Source organism: Rhizophagus irregularis, chromosome 18 (genome assembly GCF_026210795.1).
Source record: "Rhizophagus irregularis chromosome 18, complete sequence".
Lineage (NCBI taxonomy): Eukaryota > Fungi > Glomeromycota > Glomeromycetes > Glomerales > Glomeraceae > Rhizophagus > Rhizophagus irregularis.
Window position 1 is genome coordinate 800771 of NC_089446.1, and position 23583 is coordinate 824353.

The window sequence follows — 23583 nt, forward strand, 5'->3', positions numbered from 1 at the left end:
ATCAAATCTATATAACATTGTGGAGTATTCTCAATAATTTCAGGACGTTCATCTTTACAAATACTTAAACAAAGTTGAAGATCATGAGCTCTATTATTAAATGGTGGAACGCCAGATGTAAATTCCCACATAATCATAGAAAAACTATAAATATCACTAGATAAAGTATAAGATTGACTTAATAAAACTTCAGGTGCCATAAATGGTATAACACCATAAACATTATTTTTTCTTAAAGATTTTTCGGGTCTACATAATCCTAAATCAGAAATATAAACTTCATCATACTCATTTTTTTCATATTTATGTAATAAAATATTACCATCATGAAAATCATAATGAATAAGATTTTTTTTATGAATTCTATTAAGTCCAGAAATAATTTTATATAATATATATAATCTTTTTTTCCAATCATTATTGATTATTTCTATTAAACATCCTCTTAAATTACCCTTATTGGCATAATTCATTATTATCATATATTTTAAAGTATCTGGATTTTTTGTAAATCCATATAAATTAATAAATTCGAATTTTCTTAAACATTCTTTATAATGTTTCAACTATAATAAAATATATAATATTAAATAAAATTAGTAAATATATATAAATTATAATTATAAATTTATAAATTAAAAAAAAAGAAAAGAAATAGTGTTTTATCATACTTCATTTAAAAATTCATTTAAACTTTCATTTGAATTATTAAAATAATTTAGATGTTTAAGAACTACTCCATAATCTTCATATATGGCTTTATATATAATACCAAATACTCCTTCATCAAGTTTTTCGACATCTTTAAATTTATTATAAGGAATCCAAACTAAACTCTTATTTTCAATAATAAATTTATCAATAATTTCGTTTCCGCTAGTTCCAAATCTTTTTTAAATAAATTACGTTAGAATTTGTATTAAAAAACTAATTATAATACTGAATAACATAAAATATTACTTACTCTAAAAATTAAAAATAGAATTTTAATAAATGAATAAAATAAAATAAATTAGCTTAGTTAATTTTACTATATAAGAACGATATATAATAACTTCAGATCAAAATTACCGACTAAAGTAAGATTACCAAATTTTTTTTTTTTGAAAAAAAAAAGAATTTAATTAAAATTGTAAGTATAAAATATTAATATAATCAACAAACAATATTTATCAAATAAAATATATATTTATACTACTTACAAGCTATATATTTAAATAATATTTTAAATGAAAAAATTTAATTAGTTTAAATTATTATATAAAATATTCAGTTAGAGTAAAAATAAATAACTTTGTAAACTTACGAGCTAAAATATTTAATTAATTTTTCAAATAAAAATTTTTAAAATTAGTTTAAACCATTTATAAATAAATGGAATTAAATAAGTAACTTATAACTTACAAGCTAAAATATTTAAATGATTTTTTAAAATAAAAAATTTAGTTAGTTAAACTATATATAAATATTATATAAAGCAAATAGAATTAAATAAAATAAAATAAAATATGAACTTACATCCTATATTTTAAATATATTTTTTTAATCACGAATTAAATTGGTTTCAAATTATATACGAAATATTATATAAATATAATAAATAATTTATGACGACTTACGCTCTATATATATAATTTTTAAATAAAAAATTCAGTTAAATTAGTATATACAGTATATAAATAATATAATATAAATATGGTAAAATTAAATAAATAACTTTTAACCTACCAACTAAAATAGTTAATTGATTTTTTTTTAAAATAAAATTTCGGTTAGTTTAAATTACATATAAAACACGGGTCTGGTACAAAATCCCGAATGTCAAAATCCCGAAAATCCAGAGCCGGGCAGAATTATGTTTAATGCTGGCCAATTTTTCGGGATTTCGTACCGTTCGAGATTTTGACATTCGGATTTTGTACAGATCCAATAATTACTATATAAATATAAAAAATTAAATAAATAATTTTATAACTTACTAGCTAAATATTTAATAATTTTTGAATTTTTGAATAATTTGGTTGGGGTTGGTTAGTTTAAATATTATATAAATACGATAAAATTAGAAAGTCATATAACTTACGATCTAAATAAAGAATCTGATTAGTTTAAATTATATAAAAATATTATAAGAACTAAATAATTGACTTACGTTCTATATTTTTAATAAATTTAGTTAATGTTCATCTTAATATAAGAATTTGATTATTTGCAAAACAAGTAGAATTATAATAAATAACTTATAACTTACGAACTAAAATATTTAAATTTTATAAATAAAGAATTTGGTTAGTTTAAATTATATACAAATATTATATAAGAAATTAAATAATAACTTACGTTCTATATTTTTAATAAATTTGGTTAGTTTAAATTATAGTATAAGTAATACAATTTAAGTATAATAAATAGAATAGAAGAAATAAACTTATAGCTTACTGGCTAAAGTATTTAGAATAAGGAATTTGGTTAGTTTAAAATATGTATAGATGTTACGAGAAGATATACAATAAATTAAATTAATAACTTACTAACTAAAATATTTAAATAATATTTAAATAAAAAATAAATATAATTAGTTTAAATTATATGGAAATATTACGTGTATATAAAATAAAATTAACAACTTACCAACTAAAATATTTAAATAATTAAATAATTTTAAATAAAGAATTTGGATTAATTTAAATTATATGCGAATATTATATATAAATACGATAGATTACTTACTAGCTAAAATGTTTAAAATGTTTAAATAATTTATTAAACAAAAAATATAATTAGTTTATTATACGCAAATATTTAATAAATATAAAATAATTTATAGCTTACAAGCTAAAATATTTAAACAATATTTAAATAAAGAATTTAATTAGTTTAAATTATATATGAAATATCGTTTAAATCACATAAAAATTTATAACTTACGCTCTAAAATAAATTTTAAATAAAAAATTAATTAGTTAAATTATATGAAATGTCATTTAACTATAATAGAATCAAGTAAATAATTTATAACTTACTAACTAAAATATTTGGACGTTTTGTTTAAATTACATAATTACCATGAAAAAATAATTAGTTTAAATTATATATAAATATACATAATAGAATTTAAATAACTTAACTTACCGACTAAAGTAAATTCCAACCGATTTTTAAAATAATGAATTTAGTTGGGTTTGCACATATACTGTATATCACATGTAAATCATCAAACATAAATATTATATAACTTACACCCTATATAATTATAATTTTAAGGTGTAATTAATTATATGAAAATAAATTTTAAAATTTCTTAATGTACACAGATGCGACAGATGCGTTATCACGACTATCACGTGACCTTACAAAATTTTATGTAAAAAAAAAATTGACATATGACGTTTATTAAAAAAAAATGCACATAATTGTAGTATTTTTTCTGCAAGTTTACCTTCAATGATGTTTTGAATATCACTTTGCCTTATTTAATAAATCTTTTCCTTTTTTTCGTTAAATTTACAATATTTTTTTTGGAAACTCGTGATTGAGTGATGGAAGCACCTGTGTACAAATAGAAATTTCCAATAATATGATAATAGATACAAAATTATAACTTACAATCTAATATTTAAATATAAAATTGTTAGTGTAAATTAGTGTAAATGATGCGTAAATATTTTAAAATTAATATAATAAAAATTTATAACTTACCGGCTAAGTAATATTTAAAACCAGTTATTTTAAAGAAGAATTTAGTTATTTTGAATGTCATGTAGGATACTGCAAAAATAAATAACTAATAACTTACCAACTATAATATGATTTATCGTTAAATAAATTGTTTTGTTATATAAAATATAATAAATGTAAGTCGATTATTATAAACTATTTTATAAAGATTATATAACTTACGAGCTAAAATAATTTGATTTTTAAGAAATAATTTAGTTTAAAATAATAGATGAATATTATTTAAAATATAAAGAATTAAGGAACATAATTTACAAGCATCATAAATAAATTTAACTACCTTCAGCTTCCTTGGCACTTAAAGCTAATTTTATTATGTTACAATTTGTATTAAAAAAATATTGGAATAATTAATTTTGTTAAATTTTCAAGTTCATGGTATATATTTCTTTACCTTTATCGTTATTATCCATTACTTTCAGTTATCTTTCTAAAAATCGGGTATTCGTATGTATTTTCTTTATTAAAGTCTTTATTATTTGTAGAATGGTATATATAGCTGTTTGTTATGGTATTACGAAAGATGATGCAAAGCTACGTCATTGATATTGGGCGAATAGCAATTTGAAATATTTGTGCAACATGCAGACGCCAAGTGCTAACCAAATTTACTTATATAAACGAAATGCATTATGTACAATTATGCATACTCGATAGATAAAAACATATAGTATGAAAGGCACTTTGAAATATTTATGGAAATAAAGATTTTAAGTAACCATATTTATTTAATATGAATGAATGCATTATATACGTTGATCACAAGCACAAGCATATGCACGGTAAATACGCTTCGATAAAAATATACAGCATAAAAGGCACTTTGAAATATTTATGGAAATAAAGAATTTAAGTAACCAGATTTACTTAATTTAAATGAATACATTATGTGCAATTATATTGGTCACAAAGCACAAACAACATGCACGATAAACGCTCTTTGATAAAAATATACAGTATGTATAATTCTTTTCCAATTAACTCTAATAAATTATTTGACAAAAGAATTTAACAAAAATATAGTACTCAAAAATTTCTTTTAAAACTAACGAGTAATCTTATACCAATGTAGAGGACGACTTTATCTAGTGACATTATTAATTTTGAGGCGCAATATAATATTTAATTTAGACGTAAATTTACTGCGGTCCACAATGACCTTAAACTACCATTTAAGTGACCATGGGTGGTCCGAAATGACGTTAAACTATCAGGTGATTTATTGTGGGGTACAAACTAGGGAAGATTGTGGAAGATTTAGTTAATTTTGCTCCCCTTTCCATTTTTTTTGATATAATTCCGCAGTAAATTTTTATTTTTTTACACTTTATATTTTTCTTACCCGAGGAGTGAGGACCACTTGGTGGCCTCTATGGAAAGGCCTCCTCTTTTAACCTTCGACCTTCAAGAGAGATGGAAACGGAAAAAAAGCCCGTTTCAGAAGATATTATTCAATATACTTCAGTATCTTCTACTTTTTCTTCAAATATTTCTGAAAAAAAATTTTCAACACCGAAAAATACTTTCCTTGTCTCATGTGATGACTAATCGCCGTACCGGTTATAACAAGATTTATGAATCTAGGTGCTCAAAAAGTTTCTTTTTTGAGCTTGCTGATCTTTTTTCAAACACATTTATTAATACACACTAATGATTATCATATGAGTTCTAAACCTATTCGATAAAACTCAACGAGTTTATTACCTAACTACAAATACAAAATTAGTAAAATGCTCTCACACTTTTTTAATTTACAAAAAGTTTTACCCCGTCGTATTCAACAAAAATACTTCAACCTTATACGTTGTAAACTATTGGAACGTATTGACTTTATTAAGTCACGTGCCTCTAACGAGTCTTTAAACAACAAAACCACACGTACTTTTTTCTCTTTTTCTTACAAACGTTATCGCTTCCATTTTGGTATTTACGTCCCCTGTGACCACTTTTATGCACCTGGGCTTTCTAAAATTGCTTCCCGACGCCGTGGTCCTAGTCCGTTCATTATGTCATCGAATAATAGGTATGCTTGCGGTGCTCATCAAGCTATTTTTTTTAAAATCAAATTAATCACAATCTCAAACCCAAACCTATTGAAGATACTCCTTTATTAACTCAAAATCCACACATGCTAATCATTTATATCAACTTTGGCAGTTTCGATATTCCCAAAAAATTTTCTCTAACCGACTTGGTATTGAACGTTTCACCGCCAACGGTACCAACTTTGTACAAACACACCCTACCGCTAGTATGTATAGGAAACACCTTTCAGATTTCAACGTTTTTCTAAGTAACAACCCTAGTACTAGTCGTAAACAAAAAGCCCGTTTTAAAAGACAATGCGCCCGGGTCTTCAAGTATAATAAATTGACTCCTATAACTACCCTCGAAGATAAACTCGCCGCTGGAAGACGTTATCGCTTCCTTTTCCTCAAATCTCAACACATTTATTCAGTTATTCATCATCTGAAATATAAATGTCATCCGTACAAAGGATCACCTGATCCCATGATTATTCATTCAACATTCCTTATCACTTACATACTGGAGTTAACAATTTGAGTAATAATCAATCAACTTCTACTTCATCTTCAACTCTAAAAGATAATCCTAGCCAACCTACAGAAGTATTGGCACAATTTCTATCACCTTCAGAAATAGCAGCGCTTGGTCGCTTTTTAGAATCACTCCCTAAAAGTTTTCCTTTTGTTCGTGGACACAATCCAGTTGATACAACCCGTTTGGGTTGGAACTACTATTTACAATACAATCCTGACCTCCCGCATTTACCACCAAATATATGCATTCGAAGTCCTGATGATGATGCTGTTGATGCATCTTTCGCCAATAATAATGGCACTTCTTTAAAACATTTTCATCGTCGTTCAGCCACGACTAGCCAACTCACCACTTATAACAATTCTTTTCATGAACACATGAAATGGGCTTCACAGCCGACTCCTAACAACAAATCCAGAAAATGGAAACGGCTTTGACGGGAATATGATGAATTCATGTCGTCGCCTTTCACACTCTTACCCTAACCTATACCTAAATATATACAAGAACGGTATTTTACCAACAACACACTGACTTACACTTCAGATGAAACCAAACAAATCGAAACCCGGCCTTGAAGAGGGATTTTATTTCCAATCCTTCTACGTTATCTTCAACACAAACCATTACAAAAAGACCTCGACACGCGAACAGTTACCCTCACGACTCCCTGATCGCTGGTCAGAGTGTTGAATAATTTTTTTCTTTTCACATAATTCTCTTAGAGATGTTTAGTTTTTCTTTAATTTTGTAATGAGTCATTATTTTTTAGGCTAGCTCCTTTTATATTTTACGCATTTACACTCTACATTTAAATTACAACCCATGTATTGTGTATTTACGTACTTCAAAACAATTTAGAATAGTGTGAATCACTCCACTTATGACAGTATTGACAAGTGGCAGCTTAATTGCTGAAAGCAAAATGCGGATCTTACTAATTTTTCTTGCTTTTTTTTTCTTGAGATTTTTTTAGGATTGGTTTCTTTTTCTTTATCCACGTTTGCGTCATAGGCTATGCCTATTTTTTTCTTTAAATAATATGCAGGGCGACTTCTTCTGGCTTCTCCAAAGAGGTTGGGCACTATCTTTAATTTAGGATTGATTAGACTTGTAGTCTATGTTTGTCCTTATGTATCGTTAGGCTCAAGTCGTGTCTTCATTTATAAAATAAAATAAAATAGCCAGAATAAAAATTTAGTTAATTTTGTTACCATGCGTATTTTTGAATTTTTAATTTTGATTAATTCTAAAAGGGGAAACTTTTGATTTAATTGGTTCGGTTAATAATATCATTATTTAAATAGGGTTTGAAAGCATTTTACTTAACATAACTTAAAAATTCTTTTCTTTCTTGAGCTCGGGAAATCGTATTTTTTACTACCCTTTTGCGTGTCATCTGGTGGTAATGATTTAACAAATCATGCACGTAAAGGTGCGGGACGGTCCCTACACCAATACCCGCGGCCGTGACCCGGCATTGCGGCATTAAGAAATTGCGTATGTGACAAATGATATTACTAACGGAAAAAATTCCAAGTCCCTTATGAAGCGCCGTACTGATCAAAATCCTCACCAATTCACATAGAACAGCACAATAACAATTAGTATTCGATTAATAGAAGTGTAATTAATTATTAATAATGGAAGTTGTCAAAATAAATAGTGTGAATAATATAAATCTGGTAATAAACGAGCATATCATGAAAATAGATGAGGATATGGTAATCAATCATTGTTATTCTAGAATCACATCAGGATCAGCTATGACAGCGGATTATATCAAGATGAGACATATCAATACTTTTAAATATACTTAATATACCTAAAAATTTACTTTAACTTAGTTAATTAATTTGATTTAATTTTTATTTGTTATACTAATTATCGTTGTTAGTCATTATAAAAATAAAGTCATATAATTACATTTTTTTTTTTAGTAAAAATAATAAAAAATATAAAGTAAAAAATAAAATCATTAAAAAATATTCATTTAATGAAGTTTTCATGAAAAATCATTTGAAGAAAACATGGTAAATAATATGTATGATGTTTAATATTGTAAAACTTAAAGGGGTAATAAGTGTCGGGATAATGAATGTCGGGTTTGTGTTGTAGCGGGATTCTGATTGTCAGGATTTTGAACGACTCCCATTAAATTCATCATAATTTATTCGTTACAATAATGAGAGCTCAAAGTAACGATTTTCATATATGTAACGATATAATTTATCATTATTTTATTTTGATCCTTAGCAAAAATCCTTCACATTCATATGGTTATTTTATATTAGCGTTTCTCCTTACTTGCAAAGAATTTTGTCAACAAATGAAAAGATGACATTTTAAATTGGCAAACATTATATTGTTATAATGATATTTTACACGAAAAATAGTATCTTCCAAGCATACATTTTGCTAGGTACTATTCATTGTATAGAATTAAATAATTGATAGACTTTATGGTCATTAGTCTTCAGTAAAATTTTTATAATAATAATAACATTTGTTTTTGACTTATGTTTCCTAGTATGATTACGAAAAAATAACAATAGTAATAACCTCAATTATAATAACCGATAATATTATAAAATGTTGCCATGAAATCGATAAACACTATTACATTCGCCTAAGTTATTGCTGATGTCGATAAAGGATGCGCTAATTTAAATATATGTTTATATTATTTTATATAGTGAAAGTTTTTTTTCAACACTAATAAATAATCGACAAAGAATATAACAAAAAAAAGGTACTTAAAAATTACTTTTAAAACTAGCAAAGTAATCTTCTACCCAATGCTCATGGCGCGTTTAAAACGGAGTAGTTTTGGCCGGCATTACGGCATTAAGAAATTACGCATGTGAGTGATGTGACAAATAAGGTGAATGACATCTGACTGAGTATCATGTTGAACAATGATATATATACTGTATATGAAATTTTTTTTAATTGTAAATTTACCGTACCGCACTGCCTATAATATCCCCAAAGTTAGTATAAGACCCGGGTATTTTACTAGATATAAAATTTTTACTCTCAAATAGTACCCCCCTTAATTCTGGTAACTTTAGCTTAATTCTGATTAAAATTATTATGTATAATACCCGGTATCTCACAAAGTACCCACAGGTATTATATAATTTTTAAATCAGGCATTTTGTATAATACCCGGTTATATATATTATATTTCGTATAGTAAAAGTGTATTTTAATTCTCATAATTTTTGTAGAAATGACAACCGTTTAGTAGTAGCACAATAGCGATAAAGGTGTAATGAATCACTATTCTTTGCTGCGTCTCATAAAGCCTATTTCTTAAATATATATTCCGTTTTCCTATCGTTGAAAGTCTGTATAAGTAAGATGCTCGTATGTTATTATATCGCAACACTTTAATAATTGTTCTACAATTTCAGTATTTAGACTAATTTTCTGACTTATGTCTTTGAAAACAGTTAATTTCTTTGTCGTTTTCTATGGGCTTTCCTTGTAAATGTCGTTTTTGCTGTTTTCTTATCCTTATCTTACAAAAATATTTTTTGGTAAAGTAACCCGTTTCATTATAAAACATGATTGCAAATTATTCTCTCATATAAAGACTCCATGCTTATTGTATTTTTTGAATATATTTGTCTATTTTTCTCGTCAAAAAATTTTGATCGGGATAAATAAGATAAAGTTTTTTTTATTATAAAAAAATTTACTAAAATTACCGTTGGCCACTGCATATAGTATCCCCTGAAAATAGAACCACATGATTAAGACCCAGGTATTATTCACCACCATGCTACCTAGTTTTCGGGGTATAACCTCTAACAATTTATCACTTTTCATATAATTTATATCCAAATATAGCACCCGCCGGTTCCTCACGACTATTCAATTTAAAATATCGAGTTCTTGAATAAGACCCTGGGTACTATATGCATTGGCCAACGGTAAGACCTAACACTCTTATATTACATTCGACTATTTGATAGGATAAAATATTAAGATCATCTGGTGATTACGTCTGAAATTTGTAAAATGATCATCGCCCAAGAGGATCAACAGATCAACTATAATTCGTTCATATGAAATGTAGTAATACATTACTAATAAACATTGTCGCAAAAGTTTATAAATTTTAAACTACATTATTTAGTAATTTTATTAATCTGAATTCATTGTGATTTTAAAAAAGTCTCGATGGATTTTTTCAAAAGTATCAAGAAGCGTACTGAGTCATCACGTGTTACACATGTTAATGAATTAAATGTGATATGTAAAAAATGTAACTTTACGTGTAACGCAATAAAATTTCAGCGAAATTTTGAAAATTGGACCAGTGGCAATGATAATGTTGATAAATTTATTCAAGATACTCAACTATCAGCTCACGTTTATTATGGAGTATATAAAAAGGCATTAGAATGGATACCTTATGATAGATTTAACGATATAAAAAGCAGATTTGACGAACCATATAGAGCAAATTGGATTGATGGATATATTGATGAATGGGATTACTATAAAAAAAAAAATTGGGAAAGAAATAATATTAATATGTTTGTGACATTTAAAGTATTAAATGTTCAAAAAGATATTACATTAGAATTTATGAATGAGGTATAATTAATTTATTACTTGATGAAATTTGAAATTCTTAATTTTACTGAAATATTATATTTATTAGATTAAAACAGATCACGAATTTTATGGAATAACTCAAAATCCAAAAACAAATAATTATATGATGGTTTTGAATGATAAATGTAGAAAATGTAATTGCATATGTAATGTAATTCATTTTCGACAAAATTTTGAAGACTGGACTAGTGGTAATGATTATATTGATAAATTTATTCAAGATACTCAACTATCAGTTCATAAAAACACAGAAGCAACATTAGAATGGATACCTTATGATAGATTTAATAACACTATAAAAAGCAGATTTGGTGAAACATATATAGCAAATTGGATTGATGGATGTATTTATGAATGGGATGATAAAAAACAAAATTGGAAAAGAAATAAAAATAATATGATTGTGATACTTAAAATCTTAAATAATCCAAAAAATATTACATTAGAATTTATGAATGAGGTATAATTAATTTATTATTTAATAAAAATTTGAAATTCTTAATTTTACTGAAACATTATATTTATTAGAAAACAGATCACGAATTTTATGGAATAACTCAAAATCCAAAGACAAATAATTATATGATGGTTTTGAATGATAAATGTAAAAAGTGTAATTACATATGTAATGTAATTCATTTTCAACAAAATTTTATAGACTGGACTAGTGGTAATGATTATATTGATAAATTTATTCAAGATACTCAGCTATCAGCTCACGTTAATTATGAAGTATATAAAGAGGCATTAGAATGGATACCTTATGATAGATTTAATAACACTATAAAAAGCAGATTTGGTGAAACATATAGAGCAAATTGGATTGATGGATATATTTATAAATGGGATGATAAAAAACAAAATTGGCAAAGAAATAAAAATAATATGATTGTGATACTTAAAATATTAAATAATCCAAAAAATATTATATTAGAATTTATGAATGAGGTATAATTAATTTATTATTTAACAAAAGTTTGAAATTCTTAATTTTACTAATATGTATATTATTTATATTTGTAGATTAATGGATTTTATGGAATAACTCAACATCCAAAAACAAATAATTATATGATGGTTTTGAATGATAAATGTAAAGAATGTAATTATACGTGTAATGCAATTCATTTTCAACAAAATTTTGTAGACTGGACTAGTGGTAATGATTATATTGATAAATTTCTTCAAGATACTCAGCTATCAGGTCACGATGACTATGGAGCATATAAAAAGGCATTAGAATGGATACCTTTTGATAGATTTAGTAACACTATAAAAAGCAGATTAGGTGAAACATATGGAGCAAATTGGATTGATGGATATATATATGAATGGGATAATGAAAATCAAAATTGGCAAAGAAATAAAAATAATATGATTGTGATACTTAAAATATTAAATAATCCAAAAAATATTATATTAGAATTTATGAATGAGGTATGTAATAGTTATTATTTAACAAAAATTTGAAATTCTTAATTTTACTGAAATATATTATTATACTTGTAGATTAATGGATTTTATGGAATAACTCAACATCCAGAAACAAATAATTATATGATGGTTTTAAATTGTAAAAATTGTGAAAAATGCCATGATACATGTAATGCAATACATTTCCAACATAATTTTGAAAATTGGACTAGTGGTAATGATGATATTAATAAATTTATCCAAGATACTCAGTTATCAGTTCATGATAATTATGAAGTATTTAAAAAAGCATTAGAATGGATACCTTATGATAGATTATATGATATTAAATATATTACAAAAGGAGGATTTGGCAAAGTATATAGAGCAAATTGGATTGATGGATATATAGATAGTAAATGGGATGGTTATCAAAAGTGGAAAAGAATTAATAAAAATATGATTGTTGCTCTAAAAAGTTTAGATAATTCAAAAAATGTTACATTAAAATTTATGAATGAGGTATATTGATTTTATTGATTTAATTGATTTAAAATAGTTAAATTTGAAATTGTTAATTTTATTAATATATTCTTTAACTCTACTTTCATATAGATTATGTCACATAATAAAGGAAAAATAGACAATAATTTTATTATTAGATTTTATGGAATAACTCAGGATCCAAAGACAAAAGATTATATGATGATTTTAGATTATGCAGAAGATGGAAGTTTACGAGATTATTTGGATAAAAATTATAGTATATTAAATTGGGACAAAAAGATTGGTTGTTTACAAGATGCTATACTTGGACTTAGATGCATTCATGAAAAAGAATTATTTCATCGTGATTTGCATATTGGTAATATATTAAAGCTTAAATATAATACAGTTATAACTGATATGGGATTATGTAAACCTGCAAATTATGATGCATCAGAAAATTCAATTTATGGTAATTTAGCTTATATAGCTCCTGAAATTTTAAGAGGAAAAAATTATACCAAGGCTGCTGATATTTATAGTTTTGGTATAATTATGTATGAAGTAATTTCTGGATTACGACCATATCACAACCCTATAAAAAAAGAAAATTCGGAATTTGTCCTGAAAAGTATGGAAAATGTCCGGAAAATTTCCGTGCGTCCGGAAAACATTTGGAAACGGTCACGTTTTGGAACACTTTCTGGACGCACAAATTCCAGACATTTTCTTGACACTCCAGAATTTGTCCAGAATTTGTCCAGAATCGAGCGTCCAGAAAATGTTCCAAAACATGACCGTTTCCGAATGTTTTCCGGACGCACGGAAAATTTCCGGACATTTTCCATACTTTTCAGGACAAATTCCGAATTTTCTTTTTTTATAGGGCAATATAAGCCATAATGAAAATTTAGCTATAGGAATTTGTCAAGGACTTAGACCAAGGTTTAGTATTAAAGTTCCTCAATTAATTATACATTTAATTAAAAGATGCTTAGATTCAGATCCATTAAAACGACCAAAAGCAGAAGAAATTGAAAATATTCTATACACATGGCTATGTAAACCAAGTGATAAACAAACAGTATTATTACAAGCACAAATTGAAGAAGCAGATAATATTAACAACAATTCACCAAATATCACCATACTTTCAACTAGTTTAGGATTATCATATGAAAGTAGATTACTCAATTTTAATGATCTTCCTGAACCAAAAAATTCTGATGATTATTATGAACAAAATGATAATATAATAAGCAAGGAATTTTCAGGTATTAAATAATAATCTTGTTATTTTAAAAAATATAAATCATTTGTTAAAGAAATTAATGAAATTTTTTATTTATTAAATAGAATCTTTAGAATGTTGTCGAATTAATGTTCCTTAATTGAATATTAATTAAAGCATAAAATTTGTTTAATTTGTTGAAGAATTATTAACATTGTTTTTTATCCATATATTATTTTATTTATTGATTTATTTTTTTATTAGGCTCAAATAAAGAACTTAAATAAAAGAACTTAAAAGTGCAGAAATAGGCTTATATAAAGAATATAATTCGTAATTAAATAACAAACTTAAGTTAGCATCACTAATATTAGCAATGTTAGAGTATTTGTAGTATTATGCATTTTTGATTAAACATTATTTTTCCAAAACTTTTTTTTTCTTTTATACTATCATAATGTAAAATTTTATTTAGCGTTAACTTTTCTTAAGCGTATTTAGAATATGGTATTTGATTTGTTTTTATTTTATTTATTTTTATTTTTAATTATTCCTCCTTTTTTTTTTTTTGCTTTTCCGAATTAATGGAATAGCGTTCTTTTATATAATTAAATTAATGAGAATCACGCCAAAGAGGATTTTAGATTTTAATGACCTTATTATGAAATTATATACTTGTTAATTTAGGAAAAGAAGGATCCTATACATAGAAAATTCATGATGCATTTATTGCTTAAAAATGTCAATATTTGGCCAGACGTAGCACTGAAATAAATATTAATCATAAAACTACAAAATTTCTACTGATTCATTCTGAATACTTATTCATTATGTTTATTACACTATTACACTAAAAAATATGATGCAGTATATGATAATCCTGTTATAAACTATCTAATTATCCTTCTTGTCATACAGTACGATGTGAATTTTTTCCTTCTTGTGAATACCTGAGCATAAGGCCACGCAAACTAATATTTTCGGTTCACGTAACATTAAAATTTAAAATTGACCCGGGGACCCGGGTTTTATTTTTTATTAATAAAAAATTTTTATTATAAGTCACGTGACTTATTAGATGAATTTCATTCCAGTTTGTTACTAAAAATGCCTATCATACATGTACGAATAAGTTACAACTCTGTAACTTTAAAAGATTGGGAAGATTTACCAGTTGAAAAAGAGACAAAAATGAAGGATTTTTCTAATGATATATCAATTTCATGTTTGTCATCTAATTTCTGGGAAGCAGATTTTAAGATTTAACCAATAAAATCACTTGAAATCACGTGAAAAAAAAATTTTAGATATAAAAATTTTTTGGTCAAATTTTGAAAAAGTGACCCGGCCGGGTGAAGTGAACCGAAAATATTAGTTTGCGTGGCCTAAGTATATATTTTACATTTCTCCATATCATCCAATCATTGGAAACTATATATATATATGCTTCCACTTCTAAATCAACAACTTTATTTTATCCAAATTTTCTTCCATAATACTTGGTCAAATTTAATAGAACCCGTTTTGATCCATCTCATCGAACGTTGGGTTATTTAATCTTTAAGCGTTGTTAAATTTTGAGCTGAGCTTTGAGGTTACTAATTTCGTTAAAATAATTTTTTTGTCTGTATGAAGCGATGATAAATCATCGAGTTGAACTTTTCACTCTGTAAGTCTCTCTTGGAAACATTCATTTAGTCTTTGTTTTAGAGCTTCGAGCTCAGAATTTTTCTGCTCAAGTTCTTAGATTTTAATTCTTTATATAGTTGTTTTGATAATTTGTACTACAGCTTCGTATTTCTGAAACATAAAAATAAAGATAATAATTCTTTCATTGTTACATATTAAATAAAATAAATAATAAATAAGTAAATCAAATAAATAAATAAATAATCTTGATTAGAAAGAATCGCTTTATCACGTAAAAAATCATCATACATACCTGTTATTTATATAACGTGTACATTACGTTTTTGAAGGTATAGAAGTTCGATATCATATTCAATTATTCAAATGTGAACATTAAAATTTAAAAAGAAAACAAACAAGAAAATGTGATTAAGCCGAAATTTTTTTGAAAAAACATGCTTTACTTCATTTGTATTAATTCTTGAAAGGTTTTACCAATAAATTTATTTTTAGATGCATGATATCCTTATATACTGTATATATTAAATCTTCACATTATATAGCAATTACAGTCATGATTGATTTAGATCTAGGTAAAATCGTAGTATATATTGTCATTTCAATTCTTTTAATATCAAATTATTTAGGTAATTACATTATATTACCTTCGTAGACATTGACCATTTCTCATTAACTAATATTGTTTCGTCATGCTACGTTAGAATTAATATGATAAAAAAGATTCTTTGATTCATATCGATAAATTATGATGATATGGTGAGATTCAGGAAAATCGTGAGTGGTCCGGGGTATGGCCTACAGATTTTAATAAAACAAATTCAGATTACCTTTGTTGATTAATAACTAAATTTTCTAAATTATATTATTTCACTTATTAAATTTATTTTTACTATAAAATTAAAATATTTTTGATACTAGTCTGAATTTGATTTCATAAATATTTAGAAGACGATAAAGCTGTAAATGAAAAATGTGGATTAACTCGAAAACAACCGAACGTATGTTTTAGCAGTGATTTGATCATATGATCATCTATCGCGGCGATAGATTTAACGTAATTATGTATGAATAGGAAATGTTTTCATTCAATTTCTTGAACGTGAAGTAGAAATAAAGCTGTAGAAGATGGGTATTATGATCAATTGCAATACTTGGTCAAGAAACATTAAAATATATGTTATCATTTGCTGAAGATGATCGAACTCTATTTAAATTGAAAAAGAAACAAGAAATCAATCTTGCATCATTGCTGATTCTGTATGGGAGAATTTATAAATTTCACTGTATTACAGTATGTGAAATTAATGTTACAATTGACCAAGAAATTGATTGCATGGAGAATTACTTATCAACCTCATCAATTTGAGAACAATAAGCTTTTGTACATTTTTTTTGATTGAATGGAAATTAAAATTAGGGCTTTAATCAAACAAAGATTTTATTAAAATCATTATTAAATAAATTATTATTCGAATAAATTCTTTTATTAATAAATATATACGTAACGAAAGTTTATAATTTTTTTTATTACCTCCAAGTAATATGATTTGTATTTCAATTTTATTTTATTTGAGAATAGAATATTAAAATATATCTAATCTTCTCCATTGTATGAATCGTGGTCCGATTCCAGTTCTAAATATACCTTAGCTTTTTTGGACGTCAAATAGTCTATTCCTTTTGTAATGAATTTTTTCCTTTTTGTGAATACCTGAGCACGAATATATTTTACGATTATACACATCATCCAAATCACAACCAATCATTGGAAAAGAACAAATTTCAACTTCTAAGTTATCAAGGTCATCTTCATCCCAATTTCCTCCCATAATGCTTGGGTCAATACTAGATTCTGTTTTGATCCATCTCATTTGAGCACTAGGTTCTTGAACCTTTAAGCGAAATTGAAATATTCTAATAAATTCTCGAATTAAATATGGCGCCAATTTCTCAACATTATTTTTTTTGTTTACATCTTTTATTATACGATATTTATTCATTTCTCTATTTAATTCGGTTGTTTTCATAATAATGTAAACATGTGATGTATAGTTTCCATTTGACAAGACATCTGAAAATCCTCGATTACCAAGAGCGATATTGACGTCTTGTCGTACTTTTATTGAAGCTGGCTGAGTTATTGTGTCATCTCCATTTCGAGTTTTAAAGAAATAAGCTAATTTATTTTCTAAATCTTTTGCCGTTGTTGCAATCTCTTTTTCTAAATGTATTATCGAATGTTCATTTAAATTTTCTTTGAAGTATTTTCTAATATCCTTTGTTATCGTTTTTATATGATGCTGTAAAACTCCTCTAATTAACGGTTTGTTTGGCTGGTTGGATGTAATTTTAGTTTTAATATTATACTTTCCCATAAGATTATTAACCTCCTTGAAATCGATCTCAAAATCTCCTTTTAATGTTGTGACGTAACACTTTAACTTATTTTGTAATTCTTCAATATCCCTTTTAAGTTGAACATAACGATTCTTATCGTCATCATCCATTCGATAATTTGTAATAAGCGCAGACTGACCTTGTGATGTTTCTTCTTTAATGAAATTTTGGTTTAGTTCTAATTCCAATTGTTCAGTTAAATTGTCAGTCAAGACTTGCTTTTCATTTTGCAGATAAGGAATTTGAGCCCGTGAAGTATTTTCTTTTTCTGCGAATTCTTTATCTAGTACAGTTGATAAATTTTGATTATCTTATCAATTAAAAATTAAGTTTTGTAATTTTAGTGTTGAAAACGTGTAATAAAAAAAAATCATTATTATTAGTAACCACTATAACTTAATATATTAAACTTACTTATTAAATTTAGACTTGGATAATTAGAAGAAATAGTCAAATCGTCATTATCATAACTATTACGTATAGTATTAGGTTGTGAAGAAACTTCATTATTTATTAATAACTGACTTAAAATTCATGTACTTTTTCAATATCTGGTCTTGATTCTGGTTTACCATCCCAACATTCCTGATAAAGTTTTCGATACTCTGTAGGTGTACCTTCAATTGGTTCTTCTCTATTACCATCTTTAATGTGATCTTTAATTAAATCCCGTGGACAGTCAGAAAAAGGAGGACGCCCACTTGAAATTTCCCATAATAAAACACCTAAACTATAGATATCAGACTTCTTGACTTTTTTATACCTGATATTCTTAAAACATTGTGGTTCAATATATTCAATCATTCCTTGTCTATTACCCACTGAATTAGTTGTAATTTCTGCCAACTTTTTAGATAGTCCAAGGTCTGCAATTAATAATTTTCTATCATTCACTAATATATTTTTTGAGTGCTACAAAATGATTTGATAATATTTATTAAAATTATCATCGAAAAACAAAATCTCAAACAAAAATATAAACAAAATATTAGTATAGTAAATAAATACTCCATTACCAAGTAATTTTAATCCATTAGTAATATCCAATGCCATTTGAATTTTATCATTCCATTTCAAAGAAGTAAAATTTTTTTCCAAAAACTTTCTTAAACTTCCTTCATTTGCATATTCCAACACCAAAATATAATTCTCAGAATCTATTAATTTTAAATATGAATAAGTTAGATTGAAATGTATAAAAATAAATTATTTTTTTTTTAAAAAAAAATCTTAATATAAACCTTTTGTTATTCCTAGACAACGATTGATTTTTGGATGATAATCAACCTCGCGAAGGAGCTTTAACTAAAAAAAATGGTAAACCGGAATTAATTTTATTTTATATATGTACAGTATATACCAAGCTAATATACTGTACAACATAGAAAAGTCAATTTACCTCTTTGATAAACTCATCATTAACCTCATCATGTTCATCTGAATTTTTACTAATTATAATTTTTAATGCGACCAATCCCGTATTAGCCAAATTTGCTTTAATCACTTTACCGAAACTTCCTCTACCAATTTCATTGATAGGACTAAATTCCTCATATTCAAAATAACGAAAATATTCATTCTTTATCTTTTCCTCAATCCATTTTTTTACTGAAGTCATTTTGTCATTTAATCATTTAGAATATAATAAAGAAACAATATTTATTTTTAAAAAAATTTTGTCAGCGTTATTGAATTCAAATAAGCTTTGAGAAAAAAAGAATTTTTGTAACAATGCATGTTGTCAATCCACTTTCATTCTGCATGATCAACAGGTATAATTCCTGATTTTAAATTTACCCCCTGGTTTCCACTTATTTTTTTAGGATTTACAAAAAAAGGAAAAAAAGGATGGATTTTTTAATGTTAGCCGGAATTAATAAAAAAAAATAATAATTTGTTAACTGTTAAATAATCAAAAATGATATCTTTGACACTTTAAGTAAATTGTGAAATAGGCAAAAAATATACATAGTACTTATACATTTTTTTTAAAATTTACGAAAATTTTTAAAAATTTGAAATAAAATAATAATACTAACGTAATTTAAAAAAATTTAAAAATGACATTATGACATAAAATCTCTTTTGATTGAATATTTAAAAAAAATCAAAAATCAGAAAAATGATGAGATACGATTACTTAATCAAAAGTAAAGATTTATTTAAAGCTTTAAATGGTAAGAATCTCAAAATGAAAATTGGAAACACATAAATAAATATAAGAACTTAAAACTGAAAATCTTAAGAATGAAAATCGAATAGGAATCTCAATTCATTGTATATTAATTTTTATATTCGTAAATCAATATACCATTACAGTATTATAAAATTAGCTGTCGTATAAATTAAATCAAATACTGTACGAGATAATGTATTAATCAGAGATTTTAAAGATAAAAAACTTAATCAAATAATAAAGTTATGATTTTATAAATACCGTAATAATTATATGTGAATGGCCAAAATTTTCCAAAGATACGGTCGAATCAAAAACTCTGAAACTCAGGTCTAAACCTATTACCGAGGGTGGGTCAAAATACGAAATTCTAGACGAAACCTGTTTTTTTTCTTTTTTTTTCTATTTAATAAGTGAACGTAAATAATGATTCATTATAGTAGTTTTCATTTTGATGTCAGTGTTTATATTTTCGTTCATAATTAAAATACTTTTTTTTGTAAACTTTGACTTCTTAGTGGACTCTCGGACTTCTGGTAAGTGTTGGTGGTGGTGTTCGTGAATGGCAATTGCGGTGAGTCTTGAAGTTTCGAAGTTTAACATCAACTTCAAAATTTTTTAATCTTTCTTTTTTTTTTATTTAAAGAAACATTACTAAAGTTTCGTTTTTTGTAAGTTCGTTGTAAGTTCGGCCTCGATCATGCGTGACAGGATATGTTTCGAAGGTAATAATAAATTCGAAGTTAAAACTTTGAAATATTTTTTTTTGTCGTTTTAATAAACATTTGTTCTTTTGTAAGTGGATACTTGGATTAAGAATGATATAATGAATAATGCATCATAAATTTTATTAATTACAATAAAAGGGCTCGTAGGAGCGCCGGTTACATAAATATCAATAATTGACGCGTGGTCTGGGTTTATATATGTTTCGAAGGTAAGACTTTGAAACTTTTTTTTGAAACGCTGCCAATGCTTCTTTGTTTTTATTTTTGTAGATTCGGTTCTTTGGAGGTGAATTAAAGAACTATATATTTTGAAAATATAAAAAAAAAAATCATTCGGTAAATTCCTATAGTAAATAACATATAGGATACAATACACTCATATATCCATTGAATAATTCATCATTTATGACTAATTAAATCAACACTCACAATTAACCCGCTCAACTAAACAAAGTCATAATAAAAATTATGTATCTATTAAAAATTTTTTTTTACATTATCAAATGATCAAAAATAAAAAAAAATTTTTTTAGACCATTATATGTACAGTACATATAAACAAAATAACAAAATTAACACCTTTAGATATTGTAAAAAAAAAAAAAAATTGCTTGGGGATGAAATTCTAGTCGAAACCCGAAATGGCTGAATTTCGACCACATGTATATTAAATAATCAAGACTCTTAAATTACAAACTTGTTGAACATTCTTCTTTATTTGATTAATTCTGAACATTCTTATGATTGCTTTTAACTTTCATTCCATTTCATTTCATTTTATTTTTTACTTTAGAAAAGTTGTCGAAATCATGAACAGTTACATAAAAAAAGAAGGTACAAGAGCGGTGAGGTACAAAGTATAAGTTAGTTCTATACTAAAATAACTAACTAAAGTCTAAAACCGCTCGCCCATAAGAGACCTACCCTTCGAAAAAAAAGAAAAACTGAGAAGAAATGGCTAACGTGTAAACATCACGTGATAAATTTAGATTATAAAAAAAAATGTTTATCATCTGACGCATTGATGAACGAATCGACGAATCGTACGAATCGTATTTACGGCTAATCAACCAGATCACCACAGAAAATCGTAACTATCTTGGCAGAAAAAAGCCAGATATATTGATCTATGACCTGGAAAGTTTTTAAATGAATTTACGTTTTACGGCATGAGGTACTACGATTTCAGTTTTTATCAAAAACAACAGAAGCGTTGAGTATGAGTAGTTTCACTGTCACAAGTTTTGACTGAGGTTTTTGGACTTAAATTTGGAGACATACCTGTGCCGGCTGTACGGTATTTCGATTCTCAGACAAATGGACTTTACCTGAAATGGAAATCAAATTTCAGACCGTAGTTTTCAATATTCAGACAGTATATTCCAATTAAAATTGTGGGATAGAGAAGTTTCACACGAACTTTGTTGAAATTATAATAAAGTTATAAACTCATTAAAACAGCTAGGTGCTAATTGGATTCTTCGGGAGAATCTACATTACGCCTTACAATACCGATGGTGAATTGGCTTAGTTGTAGGTCCGTTATTCTCGGAATGAACTAATTTGTAATAATTATAGTTTTATTTTTTTTTTTATTTTTTTCCTTGTATGGTGGCTATCGCATATAAACCACACTAATATTATTTGACTTCAACTTTTATAATTCATAAACTAATCAACATAATGATAACTGCACATTTTTATCGGTTTATTTTATAAGATTTAATAATATTATTAAGTTGTAAACAATGTTGGAAATGTTCTGGCAGGATTTAATCATGAATCAAAATTGATAATTTTAATAAGTGATAATAGTAAAAATAGAAAATTTCGGACTAGTTTTCACGAAATTTTTACGGATTTCACAAGAATTCCATGGAATCTCGGCAAAAATATTTTTTGCCGCTTACGTGGCAAAAATTATATTTAAAAATAAAATACTATTTAATTATATTGTGTAACTTATTTTATAGATTTTTAAAATTTCGGACTGTGTGGTTTAGCCACCATAGGTGTTTTTTAAAAAAATTTTACCCTTTGGAATACGTCTCACCTTCTATTTCTGTGCCATGCCTGTTTCATTAATTAATTTTGACAATTTGTTGTGTATGTAGTATATTTCATTTACAATTCTTGGTTGGAGGTCGGATGGCATGCGGACTAAATTACAATTAGTATATTTCTACTATCGTAGGTATTCATTGTTCCGTAGATTTTATTGTACCGGTGTTTCCATCTAGAATCTAGATATAAAAATAAAATAAAATATTTATCCCATTCATTCATAATAACTTAATTATTCATTACTAATACACTTTGCATTCGTAGTAAAAAACTATAACAAAGCTGAAATATTATGTTATAATTGAATAATGGAATTCTCTACGCAATTGTACTAATCTGTCATTTCAGTCCTCAAATGAGATTAATAAATCGGATTTTTGTTAATACCGATTTTATTCTATTTATTTTTTTTTTATTAAAAAAAATCAATCATTGGAATTCATAAAAAAATTGAAAACGACATACAGTATACATTCTCTAATAAAAAAGCATTTTTGAAAGAAAGA

The 23583-nt window shown here is 25.9% G+C and overlaps 3 protein-coding genes across 3 annotated transcripts; 2 read left to right on the forward strand and 1 right to left on the reverse strand.

Moving 5' to 3' along the window:
• Positions 1-5744: 5744 nt before the first annotated feature.
• Positions 5745-6737, forward strand: OCT59_009803 (uncharacterized protein; the record flags this gene model as incomplete). The annotated part of the gene is made up of 3 exons (XM_066132615.1): positions 5745-5761; positions 5838-5989; positions 6346-6737. The coding sequence occupies 3 exons, from the start codon at positions 5745-5747 to the stop codon at positions 6735-6737; spliced, it is 561 nt and encodes a 186-aa protein (XP_066000241.1).
• Positions 6738-13386: 6649 nt separating this feature from the next.
• On the forward strand, positions 13387-14222 carry OCT59_009804 (uncharacterized protein; the record flags this gene model as incomplete). Its single annotated transcript, XM_066132616.1, has 3 exons — positions 13387-13395; positions 13718-14105; positions 14188-14222. The coding sequence occupies 3 exons, from the start codon at positions 13387-13389 to the stop codon at positions 14220-14222; spliced, it is 432 nt and encodes a 143-aa protein (XP_066000242.1).
• Positions 14223-17170: 2948 nt separating this feature from the next.
• OCT59_009805 (uncharacterized protein) lies at positions 17171-19727 on the reverse strand (the record flags this gene model as incomplete). The annotated part of the gene is made up of 6 exons (XM_066132617.1): positions 17171-18419; positions 18524-18633; positions 18873-19021; positions 19118-19266; positions 19351-19414; positions 19509-19727. The coding sequence occupies 6 exons, from the start codon at positions 19725-19727 to the stop codon at positions 17359-17361; spliced, it is 1752 nt and encodes a 583-aa protein (XP_066000243.1). The 3' UTR covers positions 17171-17358.
• Positions 19728-23583: the final 3856 nt, after the last annotated feature.